The sequence below is a fragment of the Ambystoma mexicanum genome, chromosome 9, assembly GCF_040938575.1.
Source record: "Ambystoma mexicanum isolate Mex_15411 chromosome 9, UKY_AmexF1_1, whole genome shotgun sequence".
Taxonomy (NCBI): domain Eukaryota; kingdom Metazoa; phylum Chordata; class Amphibia; order Caudata; family Ambystomatidae; genus Ambystoma; species Ambystoma mexicanum.
In genome coordinates this window covers 1,543,897,235-1,543,921,134 of record NC_090931.1, presented here as the reverse complement: position 1 = coordinate 1,543,921,134, position 23,900 = coordinate 1,543,897,235, and the positions used below count along the sequence as shown (strand labels likewise).

The 23,900-nt window shown below is 49.7% G+C and overlaps 1 protein-coding gene across 1 annotated transcript in view; it reads right to left on the bottom strand.

The window, feature by feature from the left end:
• LOC138489489 (zinc finger protein 345-like) overlaps nucleotides 1–23,900 on the bottom strand; it is a 194,371-nt gene that overhangs the window by 111,431 nt on the left and 59,040 nt on the right. The window contains exon 3 of the mRNA XM_069617230.1: nucleotides 11,559–11,633. Within this exon, the coding sequence (XP_069473331.1) occupies nucleotides 11,559–11,633 (75 nt within the window). The remainder of the gene's footprint in view (nucleotides 1–11,558; nucleotides 11,634–23,900) is intronic.

Sequence of the window (23,900 nt, the reverse complement as noted above, 5' to 3'; positions counted from 1 at the left end):
TTATGCTAAAGGTGGCATTCAGAAAAATAAACGCTGCTATAGGAGCTAAAACCGTGCAGGATCGTCTTCACCAGTAATGAAAAAGTTAAGCCAATTTAATCTCCTTCTGGCAGACTGAGCACTGGGTCTTTGGTGGCACAGACCATAAAATGGTGCATCCCCTAGTGCCTGTGCCTATATCAGTCTGGGTAAAATGGAGGGCATTAAAGAAGAAGAGGCATGTTTCCATGTCCCCATTATCCTCGGCAGTGCACAGAAGACGTCAACACCCGAGGCCCTGTAAAAAGAATAAGGCACTCTGCATTACCCTCCTAGTTGGCAGAGGAACACATTGTGAAAGTAGTGAAGACTCCTGTGGTGGAAGCTTTGAAGGATGCAGAGAATAATCCTATGGCAGCCTGTGGTGAGGAGGTGCAGTGGAATCACAGGGATGGTGACAGGGTGAGAAGACTCCAGTGGTGGAAGCTTTGAAGGACGCAGAGAATAATCCTACAGTAGCCTGTGGTGAGGAGGTGCAGTGGAATCACAGGGTGTTAAGAAAGGAAGAAGGCAATGAATATGGCAAGGGAAATGTGCACGGAATCGCACAGTGAACAACTTTGAATCTAACAACATGCATACAATACCCAAGACTCGTGTATACTAAAACCCAGGAGTGCAAATAGAGTGAAACAATGATACCAATATATGAAAAGGGATGTGGGGTAAGCACTTAGAACCTCCTTATGACTGACTTATTACAGATACTGACAGCGCTAAGCCCACGTAGAGGGCAAGCAAGGACAGGATCTGTGAGCTGACACTCTGGATGATACTGAATAAGGAACTTAGAAACAATACTCACGAGGACCGGAAAAGACCACTTGAATGTCAGTAAACCCACGAACCCAGTTGATCAAACAGGGACCCAGAAGGCTATAACAGCAATGGGTGGAGGATAACTAAATACATAAGACCCAAGTCAAGGGGCAAGTAGGAATTGTGATTATAGAATAGTGAGGAAAACAAAAGGTATTCACACAGGGACTAGTTACAACAGCCCCCCACACCTAATAATCAATAGGAAATAAATGCAGAAGTGCAATGGAAAACATGGAATGGATCCCAATAGAAAGTAAGGATCAGGAGCAGGGAAAATGATATCCCAAAAGGAAACCTTTCCTACCCATCCAAGGAGAAAGGGCAGGAAGCTAAATCTAAGGGAAAGACTAAAGCATCAGGTTTTTCAGTAGCAAAGGACAGCATCAAAGAGACAGAGAACATTGGCAAATTGGGCAGCATCAAAGGGTAAAGCACAGAGAAAGGCTGCCTGCAGACAGAGGAAGACAGAAAGGGAAATCCAGAAAGCAGAAATCAATTAAGCACATAAATTCGAAATCCAGGGCAGAGGAACAAGAAACAGGAACTAGGAACCAGGCACAAAAACTAGGAACCAGGAACAAGGGACCAGTCACAACAGGAACACTGCAACAATGACCAGCGCTGGACTGAAGCAAACTGAGGCTTTTAAAGCTGCTTAACGAGCACACCCCTCAGGCGTGCCGCCTGCTGCACCTGCAGCCACAGGTGTTGCCTATCCTCCTCCCAGCGTTGTGCTGCAAGGGAGGAGGTGAAGCAGTGAGCCAGGCATTCTGGGAAGCATAGTCATTAGATTAAAGTAGCATGCTGGCTTCCAAAAACCTGGAATGGATCCGGAAGGGAAGTAACTTGGAAAATAAGGTTTTAGCACTCCCAATTCATCACAGCACTGTAGCATAAGGTTCGGAGGAAATGTCCAGTAGGGAATAAACCCCAAAACATGCCCCCAAGTGACGGGAACGGGAGCGAAGGGAGCGAGCCGTGACACAGGGATGGTGACGGGGTGAGGAGACTCCTATGGCAGAAGCTTTGAAGGATGTAGAGAATAATCCTATGGCAGCCTGTGGTGAGGAGGTGCAGTGGAATCACAGGGATGGTGACGGGGAGAGAAGACCCCTGTGGGGGAAGCGTTGAAGGACACAGAGAATAATCCTACAGTAGCCTGTGGTGAGGAGGTGCAGTGGAATCACAGGGATGGTGACGGGATGAAGACTCCTGTGGGGGAAGCTTTGAAGGACACAGAGAATAATCCTACAGTAGCCTGTGGTGAGGAGGTGCAGCGGAATCACGGGGAGGGTGACGGGGTGAGAAGACTCCTGTGGGGGAAGCTTTGAAGGACACAGAGAATAATCCTACAGTAGCCTGTGGTGAGGAGGTGCAGTGAAATCACGGGGATGGTGACGGGGAGAGAAGACCCCTGTGGGGGAAGCGTTGAAGGACACAGAGAATAATCCTACGGTAGCCTGTGGTGAGGAGGTGCAGTGGAATCACAGGGATGGTGATGGGATGAAGACTCCTGTGGGGGAAGCTTTGAAGGACACAGAGAATAATCCTACAGTAGCCTGTGGTGAGGAGGTGCAGTGAAATCACGGGGATGGTGACGGGGTGAGGAAACTCCTGTGGGGGAAGCTTTGAAGAACACAGAGAATAATCCTACATTAGCCTGTGGTGAGGAGGTGCAGTGAAATCACAGGGATGGTGACGGGGAGAGAAGACCCCTGTGGGGGGAGCGTTGAAGGACACAGAGAATAATCCTACGGTAGCCTGTGGTGAGGAGGTGCAGTGGAATCACAGGGATGGTGATGGGATGAAGACTCCTGTGGGGGAAGCTTTGAAGGACACAGAGAATAATCCTACAGTAGCCTGTGGTGAGGAGGTGCAGTGAAATCACGGGGATGGTGACGGGGTGAGGAAACTCCTGTGGGGGAAGCTTTGAAGAACACAGAGAATAATCCTACATTAGCCTGTGGTGAGGAGGTGCAGTGAAATCACGGGGATGGTGACGGGGAGAGAAGACTCCAGTGGGGGAAGATTTGAAGGACACAGAGAATAATCCTACAGTAGCCTGTGGTGAGGAGGTGCAGTGAAATCACGGGGATGGTGACTGGGTGAGGAGACTCCTGTGGCAGAAGCTTTGAAGGACACAGAGAATAATCCTACAGTAGCCTGTGGTGAGGAGGTGCAGTGAAATCACGGGGATGGTGACGGGGTGAGGAGACTCCTGTGGGGGAAGCTTTGAAGAACACAGATAATAATCCTACAGTAGTCTGTGGTGAGGAGGTGCAGTGAAATCACGGGGATGGTGACGGGGAGAGAAGACTCCAGTGGGGGAAGCTTTGAAGGACACAGAGAATAATCCTACGGTAGCCTGTGGTGAGGAGGTGCAGTGAAATCACGGGGATGGTGACGGGGTGAGGAGACTCCTGTAGTGGAAGCTTTGAAAGACACAGAATAATCCTACAGTAGCCTGTGGTGAGGAGGTGCAGTGGAATCAGAGGGATGGTGACGGGGAGAGAAGACTCCTGTGGGGGAAGCGTTGAAGGACACAGGGACACAGAGATTAATCCTAAAGCAGCCTGTGGTGAGGAGGTGCAGTGGAATCACGGGGATGGTGACGGGGAGAGAAGACTCCTGTGGGGGAAGCTTTGAAGGATGCAGAGAATAATCCTATGACAGCCTGTGGTGAGGAGGTGCAGTGGAATCACGGGGATGGTGACAGGGAGAGAAGACTCCTGTGGGGGAAGCTTTGAAGGATGCAGAGAATAATCCTACAGTAGCCTGTGGTGAGGAGGTGCAGTGGAATCACGGGGATGGTGACAGGGTGAGGAGACTCCTGTGGGGGAAGCTTTGAAGGATGCAGAGAATAATCCTACAGTAGCCTGTGGTGAGGAGGTGCAGTGGAATCACGGGGATGGTGACGGGGAGAGAAGACTCCTGTGGTGGAAGCTTTGAAGGACACAGAGAATAATCCTATGGCAGCCTGTGGTGAGGAGGTGCAGTGGAATCACAGGGACGGTGACGGGGAGAGAAGAAAGACTCCAGTGGGGGAAGCTTTGAAGGACGCAGAGAATAATCCTATGGTAGCCTGTGGTGAGGAGGTGCAGTGGAATCACGGGGATGGTGACGGGGAGAGAAGACTCCAGTGGTTGAAGCTTTGAAGGACACAGAGAATAATCCTATGGCAGCCTGTGGTGAGGAGGTGCAGTGGAATCACAGGGATGGTGACGGGGAGAGAAGACCCCTGTGGGGGAAGCGTTGAAGGACACAGAGAATAATCCTACAGTAGCCTGTGGTGAGGAGGTGCAGTGAAATCACGGGGATGGTGACGGGGAGAGAAGACCCCTGTGGGGGAAGCGTTGAAGGACACAGAGAATAATCCTACGGTAGCCTGTGGTGAGGAGGTGCAGTGGAATCACAGGGATGGTGATGGGATGAAGACTCCTGTGGGGGAAGCTTTGAAGGACACAGAGAATAATCCTACAGTAGCCTGTGGTGAGGAGGTGCAGTGAAATCACGGGGATGGTGACGGGGAGAGAAGACTCCAGTGGGGGAAGATTTGAAGGACACAGAGAATAATCCTACAGTATCCTGTGGTGAGGAGGTGCAATGAAATCACGGGGATGGTGACTGGGTGAGGAGACTCCTGTGGCAGAAGCTTTGAAGGACACAGAGTATAATCCTACAGTAGCCTGTGGTGAGGAGGTGCAGTGAAATCACGGGGATGGTGACGGGGTGAGGAGACTCCTGTGGGGGAAGCTTTGAAGAACACAGAGAATAATCCTACAGTAGCCTGTGGTGAGGAGGTGCAGTGAAATCACGGGGATGGTGACGGGGAGAGAAGACTCCAGTGGGGGAAGCTTTGAAGGACACAGAGAATAATCCTACGGTAGCCTGTGGTGAGGAGGTGCAGTGAAATCACGGGGATGGTGACTGGCTGAGGAGACTCCTGTAGTGGAAGCTTTGAAAGACACAGAATAATCCTACAGTAGCCTGTGGTGAGGAGGTGCAGTGGAATCAGAGGAATGGTGACGGGGAGAGAAGACTCCTGTGGGGGAAGCGTTGAAGGACACAGGGACACAGAGAATAATCCTAAAGCAGCCAGTGGTGAGGAGGTGCAGTGGAATCACGGGGATGGTGACGGGGAGAGAAGACTCCTGTGGGGGAAGCTTTGAAGGATGCAGAGAATAATCCTTTGACAGCCTGTGGTGAGGAGGTGCAGTGGAATCACGGGGAGAGTGACGGGGAGAGAAGACTCCTGTGGGGGAAGCTTTGAAGGATGCAGAGAATAATCCTACAGTAGCCTGTGGTGAGGAGGTGCAGTGGAATCACGGGGATGGTGACAGGGTGAGGAGACTCCTGTGGGGGAAGCTTTGAAGGATGCAGAGAATAATCCTACAGTAGCCTGTGGTGAGGAGGTGCAGTGGAATCACAGGGATGGTGACGGAGAGAGAAGACTCCTGTGGTGGAAGCTTTGAAGGATGCAGAGAATAATCCTACAGTAGCCTGTGGTGAGGAGGTGCAGTGGAATCACAGGGAGGGTGACGGGGAGAGAAGACTCCTGTGGGGGAAGCTTTGAAGGATGCAGAGAATAATCCTATGGTAGCCTGTGGTGAGGAGGTGCAGTGGAATCACAGGGATGGTGACGGGGAGAGAAGACTCCTGTGGGGGAAGCTTTGAAGGATGCAGAGAATAATCCTATGGTAGCCTGTGGTGAGGAGGTGCAGTGGAATCACAGGGATGGTGACGGGGAGAGAAGACTCCTGTGGGGGAAGCTTTGAAGGATGCAGAGAATAATCCTATGGCAGCCTGTGGTGAGGAGGTGCAGTGGAATCACAGGGACGGTGACGGGGAGAGAAGAAAGACTCCAGTGGGGGAAGCTTTGAAGGACGCAGAGAATAATCCTATGGTAGCCTGTGGTGAGGAGGTGCAGTGGAATCACGGGGATGGTGACGGGGAGAGAAGACTCCAGTGGTTGAAGCTTTGAAGGACACAGAGAATAATCCTATGGCAGCCTGTGGTGAGGAGGTGCAGTGGAATCACAGGGATGGTGACGGGGAGAGAAGACCCCTGTGGGGGAAGCGTTGAAGGACACAGAGAATAATCCTACAGTAGCCTGTGGTGAGGAGGTGCAGTGGAATCACAGGGATGGTGACGGGATGAAGACTCCTGTGGGGGAAGCTTTGAAGGACACAGAGAATAATCCTACAGTAGCCTGTGGTGAGGAGGTGCAGCGGAATCACGGGGAGGGTGACGGGGTGAGAAGACTCCTGTGGGGGAAGCTTTGAAGGACACAGAGAATAATCCTACAGTAGCCTGTGGTGAGGAGGTGCAGTGAAATCACGGGGATGGTGACGGGGAGAGAAGACCCCTGTGGGGGAAGCGTTGAAGGACACAGAGAATAATCCTACAGTAGCCTGTGGTGAGGAGGTGCAGTGGAATCACAGGGATGGTGACGGGGAGAGAAGACCCCTGTGGGGGAAGCGTTGAAGGACACAGAGAATAATCCTACGGTAGCCTGTGGTGAGGAGGTGCAGTGGAATCACAGGGATGGTGATGGGATGAAGACTCCTGTGGGGAAAGCTTTGAAGGACACAGAGAATAATCCTACAGTAGCCTGTGGTGAGGAGGTGCAGTGAAATCACGGGGATGGTGACGGGGTGAGGAAACTCCTGTGGGGGAAGCTTTGAAGAACACAGAGAATAATCCTACATTAGCCTGTGGTGAGGAGGTGCAGTGAAATCACGGGGATGGTGACGGGGAGAGAAGACTCCAGTGGGGGAAGATTTGAAGGACACAGAGAATAATCCTACAGTAGCCTGTGGTGAGGAGGTGCAGTGAAATCACGGGGATGGTGACTGGGTGAGGAGACTCCTGTGGCAGAAGCTTTGAAGGACACAGAGAATAATCCTACAGTAGCCTGTGGTGAGGAGGTGCAGTGAAATCACGGGGATGGTGACGGGGTGAGGAGACTCCTGTGGGGGAAGCTTTGAAGAACACAGAGAATAATCCTACAGTAGCCTGTGGTGAGGAGGTGCAGTGAAATCACGGGGATGGTGACGGGGAGAGAAGACTCCAGTGGGGGAAGCTTTGAAGGACAAAGAGAATAATCCTACGGTAGCCTGTGGTGAGGAGGTGCAGTGAAATCACGGGGATGGCGACTGGCTGAGGAGACTCCTGTAGTGGAAGCTTTGAAAGACACAGAATAATCCTACAGTAGCCTGTGGTGAGGAGGTGCAGTGGAATCAGAGGGATGGTGACGGGGAGAGAAGACTCCTGTGGGGGAAGCGTTGAAGGACACAGGGACACAGAGAATAATCCTAAAGCAGCCTGTGGTGAGGAGGTGCAGTGGAATCACGGGGATGGTGACGGGGAGAGAAGACTCCTGTGGGGGAAGCTTTGAAGGATGCAGAGAATAATCCTATGACAGCCTGTGGTGAGGAGGTGCAGTGGAATCACGGGGAGAGTGACGGGGAGAGAAGACTCCTGTGGGGGAAGCTTTGAAGGATGCAGAGAATAATCCTACAGTAGCCTGTGGTGAGGAGGTGCAGTGGAATCACGGGGATGGTGACAGGGTGAGGAGACTCCTGTGGGGGAAGCTTTGAAGGATGCAGAGAATAATCCTACAGTAGCCTGTGGTGAGGAGGTGCAGTGGAATCACAGGGATGGTGACGGGGAGAGAAGACTCCTGTGGTGGAAGCTTTGAAGGATGCAGAGAATAATCCTACAGTAGCCTGTGGTGAGGAGGTGCAGTGGAATCACGGGGATGGTGATGCGGGAGAAGACTCCTGTGGGGGAAGCTTTGAAGGACACAGAGAATAATCCTATGGTAGCCTGTGGTGAGGAGGTGCAGTGGAATCACGGGGATGGTGATGCGGGAGAAGACTCCTGTGGTGGAAGCTTTGAAGGACGCAGAGAATAATCCTACAGTAGCCTGTGGTGAGGAGGTGCAGTGGAATCACGGGGATGGTGACGGGGAGAGACGACTCCTGTGGGGGAAGCTTTGAAGGACACAGAGAATAATCCTACGGCAGCCTGTGGTGAGGAGGTGCAGTGGAATCACGGGGAGGGTGACGGGGAGAGAAGACTCCTGTGGGAGAAGCTTTGAAGGACGCAGAGAATAATCCTATGGCAGCCTGTGGTGAGGAGGTGCAGTGGAATCACGGGGAGGGTGACGGGGAGAGAAGACTCCTGTGGGGGAAGCTTTGAAGGATGCAGAGAATAATCCTATGGCAGCCTGTGGTGAGGAGGTGCAGTGGAATCACGGGGAGGGTGACGGAGAGAGAAGACTCCTGTGGGGGAAGCTTTGAAGGATGCAGAGAATAATCCTATGGCAGCCTGTGCTGAGGAGGTGCAGTGGAATCACGGGGAGGGTGACGGGGAGAGAAGACTCCTGTGGGGGAAGCTTTGAAGGATGCAGAGAATAATCCTACAGTAGCCTGTGGTGAGGAGGTGCAGTGGAATCACGGGGAGGGTGACGGGGAGAGAAGACTCCTGTGGGGGAAGCTTTGAAGGATGCAGAGAATAATCATACAGTAGCCTGTGGTGAGGAGGTGCAGTGGAATCACAGGGACGGTGACGGGGAGAGAAGACTCCTGTGGGGGAAGCTTTGAAGGACACAGAGAATAATCCTATGGCAGCCTGTGGTGAGGAGGTGCAGTGGAATCACAGGGACGGTGACGGGGAGAGAAGAAAGACTCCAGTGGGGGAAGCTTTGAAGGACGCAGAGAATAATCCTATGGTAGCCTGTGGTGTGGAGGTGCAGTGGAATCACGGGGAGGGTGACGGGGAGAGAAGACTCCTGTGGCGGAAGCTTTGAAGGATGCAGAGAATAATCCTATGGCAGCCTGTGGTGAGGAGGTGCAGTGGAATCACAGGGACGGTGACGGGGTGAGGAGACTGCAGTGGGGGAAGCTTTGAAGGACACAGAGAATAATCCTCTGGCAGCCTGTGTTGAGGAGGTGCAGCGGAATCACGGGGAGGGTGACGGGGTGAGAAGACTCCTGTGGGGGAAGCTTTGAAGGACACAGAGAATAATCCTACAGTAGCCTGTGGTGAGGAGGTGCAGTGGAATCACGGGGAGGGTGACGGGGAGAGAAGACTCCTGTGGGGGAAGCTTTGAAGGATGCAGAGAATAATCCTATGGCAGCCTGTGGTGAGGAGGTGCAGTGGAATCACGGGGAGGGTGACGGAGAGAGAAGACTCCTGTGGGGGAAGCTTTGAAGGATGCAGAGAATAATCCTATGGCAGCCTGTGGTGAGGAGGTGCAGTGGAATCACGGGGAGGGTGACGGGGAGAGAAGACTCCTGTGGGGGAAGCTTTGAAGGATGCAGAGAATAATCCTACAGTAGCCTGTGGTGAGGAGGTGCAGTGGAATCACGGGGAGGGTGACGGGGAGAGAAGACTCCTGTGGGGGAAGCTTTGAAGGATGCAGAGAATAATCATACAGTAGCCTGTGGTGAGGAGGTGCAGTGGAATCACAGGGACGGTGACGGGGAGAGAAGACTCCTGTGGGGGAAGCTTTGAAGGACACAGAGAATAATCCTATGGCAGCCTGTGGTGAGGAGGTGCAGTGGAATCACAGGGACGGTGACGGGGAGAGAAGAAAGACTCCAGTGGGGGAAGCTTTGAAGGACGCAGAGAATAATCCTATGGTAGCCTGTGGTGTGGAGGTGCAGTGGAATCACGGGGAGGGTGACGGGGAGAGAAGACTCCTGTGGCGGAAGCTTTGAAGGATGCAGAGAATAATCCTATGGCAGCCTGTGGTGAGGAGGTGCAGTGGAATCACAGGGACGGTGACGGGGTGAGGAGACTGCAGTGGGGGAAGCTTTGAAGGACACAGAGAATAATCCTCTGGCAGCCTGTGTTGAGGAGGTGCAGCGGAATCACGGGGAGGGTGACGGGGTGAGAAGACTCCTGTGGGGGAAGCTTTGAAGGACACAGAGAATAATCCTACAGTAGCCTGTGGTGAGGAGGTGCAGTGGAATCACGGGGACGGTGACGGGGAGAGAAGACTCCTGTGGGGGAAGCTTTGAAGGATGCAGAGAATAATCCTATGGCAGCCTGTGGTGAGGAGGTGCAGTGGAATCACAGGGATGGTGACGGGGAGAGAAGACTCCTGTGGGGGAAGCTTTGAAGGATGCAGAGAATAATCCTACAGTAGCCTGTTGTGAGGAGGTGCAGTGGAATCACGGGGACGGTGACGGGGAGAGAGAAGGCCTATTAAAGGTTATGTTAGGTACAGGCATGAGGGAAGAGCGAAGTAGGATAGAAACAGCAAATTGGTGGAGAGTAGAAGCTAGACCCAGGCACAGGGAGGTGGTGAAACTCTTGAGATCCAACCCAGTGGACAGCAACTTGGAGGAACCCTGCGTGCCGAGGCATATGGGACCCCATGAGTAGCTGGAGTACCCTAACACCCTGCACACCCCAACTGCCGACGCCCACCTTCTTCAGAGACCAAGGGAACATTCTCCCTACCCAGACTGGAACAATATATAAATGTCAAGAAAACAAGAATATCAAGAAGTGAGGTGTTCTTTTGCAAACCCTGAACTGTGAGTGACCTGGGACACGCCCAGAGAGAATTCCAGAAACATTTGGTTTGCCTTCTTTTCTTATCGCTGAACGACACGTCATCCTGTTTTCCATACTCACTTTCCGTACCTCAAATGTACTCTTGTAAAGGGAAGAAGCTCTGGGGTTTTGCCTTTTTGTGCGTGGACACTTGACTTTGTGATAGGACCACAGAGAAGAAAGAGGAATATTAAAAAATATGCTTCCCTTTCACGCACAAACTAATTCATCATATTTTTTGCTAGAACTGACCCACTGACCAGGAAGCAGTACACTCAGGGAGGAAGTGATGTCATTTGTAAAACCTGAGAGGGTCAGAGCACTTCTTGAATACTGAACTTGCGCTACTTATTCCCTCTTCCTTTTTGTGTTTCTCCTCAAATTCTTGAACTGGTTTCACTTGGTAAAAGAGCAAACACTGTTTACCAAAATATCAGTGTAAATTGTCCCTGAAGTGCGAGGTTGCCTGTTATTTAGTTATTTTACTCTTTGGAATGCATTACACTGAGATCTTGCATCCATGATTTTAAGGGACATTTCTCGGGTCAGCCTGCGCTACCATTGATGTGAGTTTCAGTGCAACTCTGAGATGAAGGGTAATGATGATGAGGAGGCCTTGGCTGTGGCAGGGGTCAGTGACACGATTGATGCTCCAAGATTCTGGTTCTGTGATAGAATCCATCCTTCATTCCGCTCTCCCTCACTACAGCATTGCATCTGGTCCTGTAACTCTCTCACCCCAACCTTTCCTTGATTTTTCACCTGTTTTTCCCATTCCATTGAGCCCTCCTTATCCTTCCTACTCTTCTGTCCTACCTCATCCCTCAGTTCCTTTATTCCTTTCTTATTCACGGTTATCCATTACTCTCTGGCATCCTTCTTGTTCTTTCTTTCTCTCCAAACCTCTGGCCCAGCCTCTGCCTCTTCCACTCATGCCACGTTTCTAAGTTTAACAGTTGCAGAGGCTTATTATCAGCAGACCATAACTAAACTCCTCTCAGACGTTCCCCTTCCCACACCAAGCTGAGTGATGCGGGACGAGGGGGCCTGCAACAGCTGCCGACCGTGACTGTGGGAACATATGCATAAGTATGCCTGCCTGGTCACAGCTAGTGCACAAGGCTTACCGTGAATTCTCCCCGCCTCCAGGTCTGGCTTTTCTTTGGTTCCTAATGCTAGGACAGTGGTGACAATAAGGGGACCTGTAAATAAAACACAAAAGTCATGTTATCAGTTCTTCTATTTGCCTAGAATGATCTGTTATTTCCCACCTGGCATTCGCTGGAGGAAGGAAATGAAAGACACCACAAAGCAACCATTCGACAACGGGTCTAGAGTGTCTGATGACGCTGGCAGAAAATGTTCCCAGAAACACCTCAATCCCAGCAAAGGGGGTGCTACTACTACAGACAGTAAAAAGCAACATGAACAGCCTGTTATTACGGGAAGTGGGGGCACGACTGCTGTAGATGCAGACAGGGGCGCACATCTTTGGGGCAGAAATCCCACAAGGGCAGAAAACCAAGGAAACCAGAAGGCAGAATAATCCAAGACCATTCATGACAGTGTGTGTGAGTGAATTCAATGTTCCGATGAGTGCCATGTGCATGACTGAGAAAGAGACTGTATGAGTGCGTGACTGCTTGTGTGAATGCTGTGAATGTGTGTGTCTGTGTGAGTAAGTGTTCTGGTGCGTGCCATGTGTAAGACTGAGAGAGACTGTATGAGTGCGTGACTGCTTGTGTGAATGCTGTGAATGTGTGTGTCTGTGTGAGTATGTGTTCTGGTGAGTGCCATGTGCATGACAGAGAGACTGTATGGGTGTGTGACTGCTTGTGTGAATGCTGTGAATGTGTGTGTCTGTGTGAGTATGTGTTCTGGTGAGTGCCATGTGTAAGACTGAGAGCGACTGTATGGTTGCATGACTGCCTGTGTGAATGCTGTGAATGTGTGTGTCTGTGTCAGTATGTGTTCTGGTGAGTGCCATGTGTAAGACTGAGAGAGACTGTATGGGTGCGTGACTGCTTGTGTGAATGCTGTGAATGTGTGTGTCTGTGTCAGTATGTGTTCTGGTGAGTGCCATGTGCATGACTGAGAGAGACTGTATGGGTGCGTGACTGCTTGTGTGAATGCTGTGAATGTGTGTGTCTGTGTGAGTATGTGTTCTGGTGAGTGCCATGTGTATGACTGAGAGAGACTGTATGGGTGCGTGACTGCTTGTGTGAATGCTGTGAATGTGTGTGCCTGTGTGAGTATGTGTTCTGGTGAGTGACATGTGTAAGACTGAGAGAGACTGTATGGGTGCGTGACTGCTTGTGTGAATGCTGTGAATGTGTGTGTCTGTGTGAGTATGTGTTCTGGTGAGTGCCATGTGTATGACTGAGAGAGGCTGTATGGAGCGTGACTGCTTGTGTGAATGCTGTGAATGTGTGGGTCTGTGTGAGTATGTGTTCTGGTGAGTGCCATGTGTAAGACTGAGAGAGACTGTATAGGTCCGTGACTGCTTGTGTGAATGCTGTGAATGTGTGTGCCTGTGTGAGTATGTGTTCTGGTGAGTGCCATGTGCATGACTGAGAAAGAGACTGTATGGGTACGTGACTGCTTGTGTGAATGCTGTGAATGTGTGTGTCTGTGTGAGTATGTGTTCTGGTGAGTGGCATGTGCATGACTGAGAAAGAGACTGTATGGGTACGTGACTGCTTGTGTGAATGCTGTGAATGTGTGTGTCTGTGTGAGTATGTATTCTGGTGAGTGCCATGTGCATGACTGAGAAAGAGACTGTAAGGGTACGTGACTGCTTGTGTGAATGCTGTGAATGTGTGTGTCTGTGTGAGTATGTGTTCTGGTGAGTGCCATGTGCATGACTGAGAAAGAGACTGTATGGGTGTGTGACTGCTTGTGTGAATGCTGTGAATGTGTGTGTCTGTGTGAGTATGTGTTCTGGTGAGTGCCATGTGCATGACTCAGAAAGAGACTGTATGGGTACGTGACTGCTTGTGTGAATGCTGTGAATGTGTGTGTCTGTGTGAGTATGTGTTCTGGTGAGTGCCATGTGCATGACTGAGAAAGAGACTGTATGGGTGCGTGACTGCTTGTGTGAATGCTGTGAATGTGTGTGTCTGTGTGAGTATGTGTTCTGGTGAGTGCCATGTGCATGACTGACTGCTTGCGTGAATGCTGTGAATGTGTGTGTCTGTGTGAGTAAGTGTTCTGGTGCGTGCCATGTGTATGACTGAGAGAGACTGTATGGGTGCGTGACTGCTTGTGTGAATGCTGTGAATGTGTGTGTCTGTGTAAGTAAGTGTTCTGGTGAGTGCCATGTGTATGACTGAGAGAGACTGTATGGGTGCGTGACTGCTTGTGTGAATGCTGTGAATGTGTGTGTCTGTGTGAGTAAGTGTTCTGGTGAGTGCCATGTGTATGACTGAGAGAGACTGTATGGGTGCGTGACTGCTTGTGTGAATGCTGTGAATGTGTGTGTCTGTGTGAGTAAGTGTTCTGGTGAGTGCCATGTGTATGACTGAGAGAGACTGTATAGGTGCGTGACTGCTTGTGTGAATGCTGTGAATGTGTGTGTCTGTGTGAGTAAGTGTTCTGGTGAGTGCCATGTGCATGACTGAGAGAGACTGTATGGGTGCGTGACTGCTTGTGTGAATGCTGTGAATGTGTGTGTCTGTGTGAGTAAGTGTTCTAGTGAGTGCCATGTGTATGACTGAGAGAGACTGTATAGGTGCGTGACTGCTTGTGTGAATGCTGTGAATGTGTGTGTCTGTGCGAGTATGTGTTCTGGTGAGTGCCATGTGTATGACTGAGAAAGAGACTGTATGAGTGCGTGACTGCTTGTGTGAATGCTGTGAATGTGTGTGTCTGTGTGAGTAAGTGTTCTGGTGCGTGCCATGTGTATGACTGAGAGAGACTGTATGGGTGCGTGACTGCTTGTGTGAATGCTGTGAATGTGTGTGTCTGTGTGAGTAAGTGTTCTGGTGAGTGCCATGTGTATGACTGAGAGAGACTGTATAGGTGCGTGACTGCTTGTGTGAATGCTGTGAATGTGTGTGTCTGTGTGAGTAAGTGTTCTGGTGCGTGCCATGTGTATGACTGAGAGAGACTGTATGGGTGCGTGACTGCTTGTGTGAATGCTGTGAATGTGTGTGTCTGTGTGAGTATGTGTTCTGGTGAGTGCCATGTGTATGACTGAGAGAGACTGTATGGGTGCGTGACTGCCTGTGTGAATGCTGTGAATGTGTGTGTCTATGTGAGTAAGTGTTCTGGTGCGTGCCATGTGTATGACTGAGAGAGACTGTATGGGTGCGTGACTGCTTGTGTGAATGCTATGAATGTGTGTGTCTATGTGAGTAAGTGTTCTGGTGAGTGCCATGTGTATGACTGAGAGAGACTGTATGGGTGTGTGACTGCTTGTGTGAATGCTGTGAATGTGTGTGTCTGTGTGAGTAAGTGTTCTGGTGAGTGCCATGTGTATGACTGAGAGAGACTGTATGGGTGCGTGACTGCTTGTGTGAATGCTGTGAATGTGTGTGTCTGTGTCAGTATGTGTTCTGGTGAGTGCCATGTGCATGACTGAGAGAGACTGTATGGGTGGGTGACTGCTTGTGTGAATGCTGTGAATGTGTGTGTCTGTGTCAGTATGTGTTCTGGTGAGTGCCATGTGTAAGACTGGGAGAGACTGTATGAGTGCGTGACTGCTTGTGTGAATGTGTGTGTCTGTGTGAGTATGTGTTCTGGTGAGTGCCATGTGTATGACTGAGAGAGACTGTATGGGTGCGTGACTGCTTGTGTGAATGCTGTGAATGTGTGTGCCTGTGTGAGTATGTGTTCTGGTGAGTGACATGTGTAAGACTGAGAGAGACTGTATGGGTGCGTGACTGCTTGTGTGAATGCTGTGAATGTGTGTGTCTGTGTGAGTATGTGTTCTGGTGAGTGCCATGTGTATGACTGAGAGAGACTGTATGAGTGCGTGACTGCTTGTGTGAATGCTGTCAATGTGCGTGCCTGTGTGAGTAAGTGTTCTGGTGAGTGACATGTGTAAGACTGAGAGAGACTGTATAGGTGCGTGACTGCTTGTGTGAATGCTGTGAATGTGCGTGTCTGTGTGAGTAAGTGTTCTGGTGAGTGCCATGTGTAAGACTGAGAGAGACTGTATAGGTGCGTGACTGCTTGTGTGAATGCTGTGAATGTGCGTGTCTGTGTGAGTAAGTGTTCTGGTGAGTGCCATGTGTAAGACTGAGAGAGACTGTATAGGTGCGTGACTGCTTGTGTGAATGCTGTGAATGTGCGTGTCTGTGTGAGTAAGTGTTCTGGTGAGTGCCATGTGTATGACTGAGAGAGACTGTATGGGTGCGTGACTGCTTGTGTGAATTCTGTGAATGTGCGTGTCTGTGTCAGTATGTGTTCTGGTGAGTGCCATGTGCATGACAGAGAGACTGTATGGGTGCGTGACTGCTTGTGTGAATGCTGTGAATGTGTGTGTCTGTGTGAGTATGTGTTCTGGTGAGTGCCATGTGTATGACTGAGAGAGACTGTATGAGTGCGTGACTGCTTCTGTGAATGCTGTGAATGTGTGTGTCTGTGTGAGTATGTGTTCAGGTGAGTGCCATGTGTATGACTGAGAGAGACTGTATGAGTGCGTTACTGCTTGTGTGAATGCTGTGAATGTGTGTGTCTGTGTGAGTAAGTGTTCTGGTGAGTGCCATGTGTATGACTGAGAGAGACTGTATGGGTGCATTACTGCTTGTGTGAATGCTGTGAATGTGTGTGTCTGTGTGAGTAAGTGTTCTGGTGAGTGCCATGTGTATGACTGAGAGAGACTGTATGGGTGCGTGACTGCTTGTGTGAATGCTGTGAATGTGTGTGTCTGTGTGAGTAAGTGTTCTGGTGAGTGCCATGTGCATGACAGAGAGACTGTATGGGTGCGTGACTGCTTGTGTGAATGCTGTGAATGTGTGTGTCTGTGTGAGTATGTGTTCTGGTGAGTGCCATGTGTAAGACTGAGAGAGACTGTATGGTTGCATGACTGCCTGTGTGAAGGCTGTGAATGTGTGTGTCTGTGTGAGTAAGTGTTCTGGTGAGTGCCATGTGCATGACAGAGAGACTGTATGGTTGCATGACTGCCTGTGTGAATGATGTGTGTGTCTGTGTGAGTATGTGTTCTGGTGAGTGCCATGTGTAAGACTGAGAGAGACTGTATGGTTGCGTGACTGCTTGTGTGAATGCTGTGAATGTGTGTGTCTGTGTGAGTAAGTGTTCTGGTGAGTGCCATGTGTATGACTGCGAGAGACTGTATGGGTGCGTGACTGCTTGTGTGAATGCTGTGAATGTGTGTGTCTGTGTGAGTATGTGTTCTGGTGAGTACCATGTGTATGACTGAGAGAGACTGTATGGTTGCGTGACTGCTTGTGTGAATGCTGTGAATGTGTGTGTCTGTGTGAGTAAGTGTTCTGGTGAGTGCCATGTGTATGACTGAGAGAGACTGTATGGGTGCGTGACTGCTTGTGTGAATGCTGTGAATGTGTGTGTCTGTGTCAGTATGTGTTCTGGTGAGTGCCATGTGCATGACTGAGAGAGACTGTATGGGTGCGTGACTGCTTGTGTGAATGCTGTGAATGTGTGTGTCTGTGTCAGTATGTGTTCTGGTGAGTGCCATGTGTATGACTGAGAGAGACTGTATGGGTGCGTGACTGCTTGTGTGAATGCTGTGAATGTGTGTGTCTGTGTGAGTATGTGTTCTGGTGAGTGCCATGTGTATGACTGAGAGAGACTGTATGGGTGCGTGACTGCTTGTGTGAATGCTGTGAATGTGTGTGTCTGTGTGAGTAAGTGTTCTGGTGAGTGCCATGTGTATGACTGAGAGAGACTGTATGGGTGCGTGACTGCTTGTGTGAATGCTGTGAATGTGTGTGTCTGTGTGAGTAAGTGTTCTGGTGAGTGCCATGTGTATGACTGAGAGACTGTATGGGTGCGTGACTGCTTGTGTGAATGCTGTGAATGTGTGTGTCTGTGTGAGTAAGTGTTCTGGTGAGTGCCATGTGCATGACAGAGAGACTGTATGGGTGCGTGACTGCTTGTGTGAATGCTGTGAATGTGTGCGTCTGTGTGAGTATGTGTTCTGGTGAGTGCCATGTGTAAGACTGAGAGAGACTGTATGGTTGCGTGACTGCCTGTGTGAATGCTGTGAATGTGTGTGTCTGTGTGAGTAAGTGTTCTGGTGAGTGCCATGTGCATGACAGAGAGACTGTATGGGTGCGTGACTGCTTGTGTGAATGCTGTGAATGTGTGTGTCTGTGTGAGTATGTGTTCTGGTGAGTGCCATGTGTAAGACTGAGAGAGACTGTATGGTTGCGTGACTGCTTGTGTGAATGCTGTGAATGTGTGTGTCTGTGTGAGTAAGTGTTCTGGTGAGTGCCATGTGTATGACTGAGAGAGACTGTATGGGTGCGTGACTGCTTGTGTGAATGCTGTGAATGTGTGGGTCTGTGTGAGTATGTGTTCTGGTGAGTGCCATGTGTAAGACTGAGAGAGACTGTATGGTTGCTTGACTGCCTGTGTGAATGCTGTGAATGTGTGTGTCTGTGTGAGTAAGTGTTCTGGTGAGTGCCATGTGTATGACTGAGAGAGACTGTATGGGTGCGTGACTGCTTGTGTGAATGCTGTGAATGTGTGTGTCTGTGTGAGTAAGTGTTCTGGTGAGTGCCATCTGTATGACTGAGAGAGACTGTATGGGTGCGTGACTGCTTGTGTGAATGCTGTGAATGTGTGTGTCTATGTGAGTAAGTGTTCTGGTGCGTGCCATGTGTATGACTGAGAGAGACTGTATGGGCGCGTGACTGCTTGTGTGAATGCAGTGAATGTGTGTGTCTGTGTCAGTATGTGTTCTGGTGAGTGCCATGTGCATGACTGAGAGAGACTGTATGGGTGCGTGACTGCTTGTGTGAATGCTGTGAATGTGTGTGTCTGTGTGAGTAAGTGTTCTGGTGAGTGCCATGTGTATGACTGAGAGAGACTGTATAGGTGTGTGACTGCTTGTGTGAATGCTGTGAATGTGTGTGTCTGTGTGAGTATGTGTTCTGGTGAGTTCCATGTGTAAGACTGAGAGAGACTGTATGGTTGCGTGACTGCTTGTGTGATTGCTGTGAATGTGTGTGTCTGTGTGAGTAAGTGTTCTGGTGAGTGCCATGTGTATAACTGAGAGAGACTGTATAGGTGCGTGACTGCTTGTGTGAATGCTGTGAATGTGTGTGTCTGTGTGAGTATGTGTTCTGGTGAGTGCCATGTGTAAGACTGAGAGAGACTGTATGGGTGCGTGACTGCTTGTGTGAATGCTGTGAATGTGTGTGTCTGTGCGAGTATGTGTTCTAGTGAGTGCCATGTGTAAGACTGAGAGAGACTGTATGGGTGCGTGACTGCTTGTGTGAATGCTGTGAATGTGTGTGTCTGTGTGAGTAAGTGTTCTGGTGAGTGCCATGTGTATGACTGAGAGAGACTGAATGGGTGCGTGACTGCTTGTGCGAATGCTGTGAATGTGTGTGCCTGTGTGAGTAAGTGTTCTGGTGAGTGCCATGTGTATGACTGAGAGAGACTGTATGAGTGTGTGATGCTTGTGTGAATGTGTCAGTATGTGTCAGTATGTGTTCTGGTGAGTGCCATGTGCAAGACTGAGAGAGACTGTATGGGTGCGTGACTGCTTGTGTGAATGCTGTGAATGTGTGTGTCTGTGTGAGTAAGTGTTCTGGTGAGTGCCATGTGTATGACTGAGAGAGACTGTATGGGTGCGTGACTGCTTGTGTGAATGCTGTGAATGTGTGTGCCTGTGTGAGTATGTGTTCTGGTGAGTGACATGTGTAAGACTGAGAGAGACTGTATGGGTGTGTGACTGCTTGTGTGAATGCTGTGAATGTGTGTGTCTGTGTGAGTATGTGTTCTGGTGAGTGCCATGTGTATGACTGAGAGAGGCTGTATGGGTGCGTGACTGCTTGTGTGAATGCTGTGAATGTGTGTGTCTCTGTGAGTATGTGTTCTGGTGAGTTCCATGTGTAAGACTGAGAGAGACTGTATGAGTGTGTGACTGCTTGTGTGAATGCTGTGAATGTGTGGGTCTATGTGAGTATGTGTTCTGGTGAGTGCCATGTTTAAGACTGAGAGAGACTGTATAGGTGCGTGACTGCTTGTGTGAATGCTGTGAATGTGTGTGCCTGTGTGAGTATGTGTTCTGGTGAGTGCCATGTGCATGACTGAGAAAGAGACTGTATGGGTACGTGACTGCTTGTGTGAATGCTGTGAATGTGTGTGTCTGTGTGAGTATGTGTTCTGGTGAGTGCCATGTGCATGACTGAGAAAGAGACTGTATGGGTACGTGACTGCTTGTGTGAATGCTGTGAATGTGTGTGTCTGTGTGAGTATGTGTTCTGGTGAGTGCCATGTGCATGACTGAGAAAGAGACTGTATGGGTGTGTGACTGCTTGTGTGAATGCTGTGAATGTGTGTGTCTGTGTGAGTATGTGTTCTGGTGAGTGCCATGTGCATGACTGAGAAAGAGACTGTATGGGTACGTGACTGCTTGTGTGAATGCTGTGAATGTGTGTGTCTGTGTGAGTATGTGTTCTGGTGAGTGCCATGTGCATGACTGAGAAAGAGACTGTATGGGTGCGTGACTGCTTGTGTGAATGCTGTGAATGTGTGTGTCTGTGTGAGTATGTGTTCTGGTGAGTGCCATGTGCATGACTGACTGCTTGTGTGAATGCTGTGAATGTGTGTGTCTGTGTGAGTAAGTGTTCTGGTGCGTGCCATGTGTATGACTGAGAGAGACTGTATGGGTGCGTGACTGCTTGTGTGAATGCTGTGAATGTGTGTGTCTGTGTAAGTAAGTGTTCTGGTGAGTGCCATGTGTATGACTGAGAGAGACTGTATGGGTGCGTGACTGCTTGTGTGAATGCTGTGAATGTGTGTGTCTGTGTGAGTAAGTGTTCTGGTGAGTGCCATGTGTATGACTGAGAGAGACTGTATGGGTGCGTGACTGCTTGTGTGAATGCTGTGAATGTGTGTGTCTGTGTGAGTAAGTGTTCTGGTGAGTGCCATGTGTATGACTGAGAGAGACTGTATAGGTGCGTGACTGCTTGTGTGAATGCTGTGAATGTGTGTGTCTGTGTGAGTAAGTGTTCTGGTGAGTGCCATGTGCATGACTGAGAGAGACTGTATGGGTGCGTGACTGCTTGTGTGAATGCTGTGAATGTGTGTGTCTGTGTGAGTAAGTGTTCTAGTGAGTGCCATGTGTATGACTGAGAAAGAGACTGTATGAGTGTGTGACTGCTTGTGTGAATGCTGTGAATGTGTGTGTCTGTGTGAGGAAGTGTTCTGGTGAGTGCCATGTGCATGACTGAGAGAGACTGTATAGGTGCGTGACTGCTTGTGTGAATGCTGTGAATGTGTGTGTCTGTGTGAGTATGTGTTCTGGTGAGTGCCATGTGTATGACTGAGAAAGAGACTGTATGAGTGTGTGACTGCTTGTGTGAATGCTGTGAATGTGTGTGTCTGTGTGAGTAAGTGTTCTGGTGCGTGCCATGTGTATGACTGAGAGAGACTGTATGGGTGCGTGACTGCTTGTGTGAATGTGTGTGTCTGTGTGAGTAAGTGTTCTGGTGAGTGCCATGTGTATGACTGAGAGAGACTGTATAGGTGCGTGACTGCTTGTGTGAATGCTGTGAATGTGTGTGTCTGTGTGAGTAAGTGTTCTGGTGCGTGCCATGTGTATGACTGAGAGAGACTGTATGGGTGCGTGACTGCTTGTGTGAATGCTGTGAATGTGTGTGTCTGTGTGAGTATGTGTTCTGGTGAGTGCTATGTGTATTACTGAGAGAGACTGTATGGGTGCGTGACTGCTTGTGTGAATGCTGTGAATGTGTGTGTCTATGTGAGTAAGTGTTCTGGTGCGTGCCATGTGTATGACTGAGAGAGACTGTATGGGTGCGTGACTGCTTGTGTGAATGCTGTGAATGTGTGTGTCTATGTGAGTAAGTGTTCTGGTGAGTTCCATGTGTATGACTGAGAGAGACTGTATGGGTGTGTGACTGCTTGTGTGAATGCTGTGAATGTGTGTGTCTGTGTGAGGAAGTGTTCTGGTGAGTGCCATGTGTATGACTGAGAGAGACTGTATGGGTGCGTGACTGCTTGTGTGAATGCTGTGAATGTGTGTGTCTGTGTCAGTATGTGTTCTGGTGAGTGCCATGTGCATGACTGAGAGAGACTGTATGGGTGCGTGACTGCTTGTGTGAATGCTGTGAATGTGTGTGTCTGTGTGAGTATGTGTTCTGGTGAGTGCCATGTGTATGACTGAGAGAGACTGTATGAGTGCGTGACTGCTTGTGTGAATGCTGTGAATGTGCGTGCCTGTGTGAGTAAGTGTTCTGGTGAGTGACATGTGTAAGACTGAGAGAGACTGTATAGGTGCGTGACTGCTTGTGTGAATGCTGTGAATGTGCGTGTCTGTGTGAGTAAGTGTTCTGGTGAGTGCCATGTGTAAGACTGAGAGAGACTGTATAGGTGCGTGACTGCTTGTGTAAATGCTGTGAATGTGCGTGTCTGTGTGAGTAAGTGTTCTGGTGAGTGCCATGTGTAAGACTGAGAGAGACTGTATAGGTGCATGACTGCTTGTGTGAATGCTGTGAATGTGCGTGTCTGTGTCAGTATGTGTTCTGGTGAGTGCCATGTGCATGACAGAGAGACTGTATGGGTGCGTGACTGCTTGTGTGAATGCTGTGAATGTGTGTGTCTGTGTGAGTATGTGTTCTGGTGAGTGCCATGTGTATGACTGAGAGAGACTGTATGAGTGTGTGACTGCTTCTGTGAATGCTGTGAATGTGTGTGTCTGTGTGAGTATGTGTTCAGGTGAGTGCCATGTGTATGACTGAGAGAGACTGTATGGGTGCGTGACTGCTTGTGTGAATTCTGTGAATGTGTGTGTCTGTGTGAGTATGTGTTCTGGTGAGTGCCATGTGTATGACAGAGAGACTGTATGGGTGCGTGACTGCTTGTGTGAATGCTGTGAATGTGTTTGTCTGTGTGAGTAAGTGTTCTGGTGAGTGCCATGTGTATGACTGAGAGAGATTGTATGGGTGCGTGACTGCTTGTGTGAATGCTGTGAATGTGTGTGTCTGTGTGAGTAAGTGTTCTGGTGAGTGCCATGTGCATGACAGAGAGACTGTATGGGTGCGTGACTGCTTGTGTGAATGCTGTGAATGTGTGTGTCTGTGTGACTATGTGTTCTGGTGAGTGCCATGTGTAAGACTGAGAGAGACTGTATGGTTGCATGACTGCCTGTGTGAATGCTGTGAATGTGTGTGTCTGTGTGAGTAAGTGTTCTGGTGAGTGCCATGTGCATGACAGAGAGACTGTATGGGTGCGTGACTGCTTGTGTGAATGCTGTGAATGTGTGTGTCTGTGTGAGTATGTGTTCTGGTGAGTGCCATGTGTAAGACTGAGAGAGACTGTATGGTTGCGTGACTGCTTGTGTGAATGCTGTGAATGTGTGTGTCTGTGTGAGTAAGTGTTCTGGTGAGTGCCATGTGTATGACTGAGAGAGACTGTATGGGTGCGTGACTGCTTGTGTGAATGCTGTGAATGTGTGTGTCTGTGTGAGTATGTGTTCTGGTGAGTGCCATGTGTAAGACTGAGAGAGACTGTATGGTTGCATGACTGCCTGTGTGAATGCTGTGAATGTGTGTGTCTGTGTGAGTAAGTGTTCTGGTGAGTGCCATGTGTATGACTGAGAGAGACTGTATGGGTGCGTGACTGCTTGTGTGAATGCTGTGAATGTGTGTGTCTGTGTGAGTAAGTGTTCTGGTGAGAGCCATCTGTATGACTGAGAGAGACTGTATGGGTGCGTGACTGCTTGTGTGAATGCTGTGAATGTGTGTGTCTATGTGAGTAAGTGTTCTGGTGCGTGCCATGTGTATGACTGAGAGAGACTATATGGGCGCGTGACTGCTTGTGTGAATGCAGTGAATGTGTGTGTCTGTGTCAGTATGTGTTCTGGTGAGTGCCATGTGCATGACTGAGAGAGACTGTATGGGTGCGTGACTGCTTGTGTGAATGCTGTGAATGTGTGTGTCTGTGTGAGTAAGTGTTCTGGTGAGTGCCATGTGTATGACTGAGAGAGACTGTAAAGGTGCGTGACTGCTTGTGTGAATGCTGTGAATGTGTGTGTCTGTGTGAGTATGTGTTCTGGTGAGTTCCATGTGTAAGACTGAGAGAGACTGTATGGTTGCGTGACTGCTTGTGTGATTGCTGTGAATGTGTGTGTCTGTGTGAGTAAGTGTTCTGGTGAGTTCCATGTGCATGACTGAAAGAGACTGTATGGGTGCGTGACTGCTTGTGTGAATGCTGTGAATGTGTGTGTCTGTGTGAGTAAGTGTTCTGGTGAGTGCCATGTGTATGACTGAGAGAGACTGTATAGGTGCGTG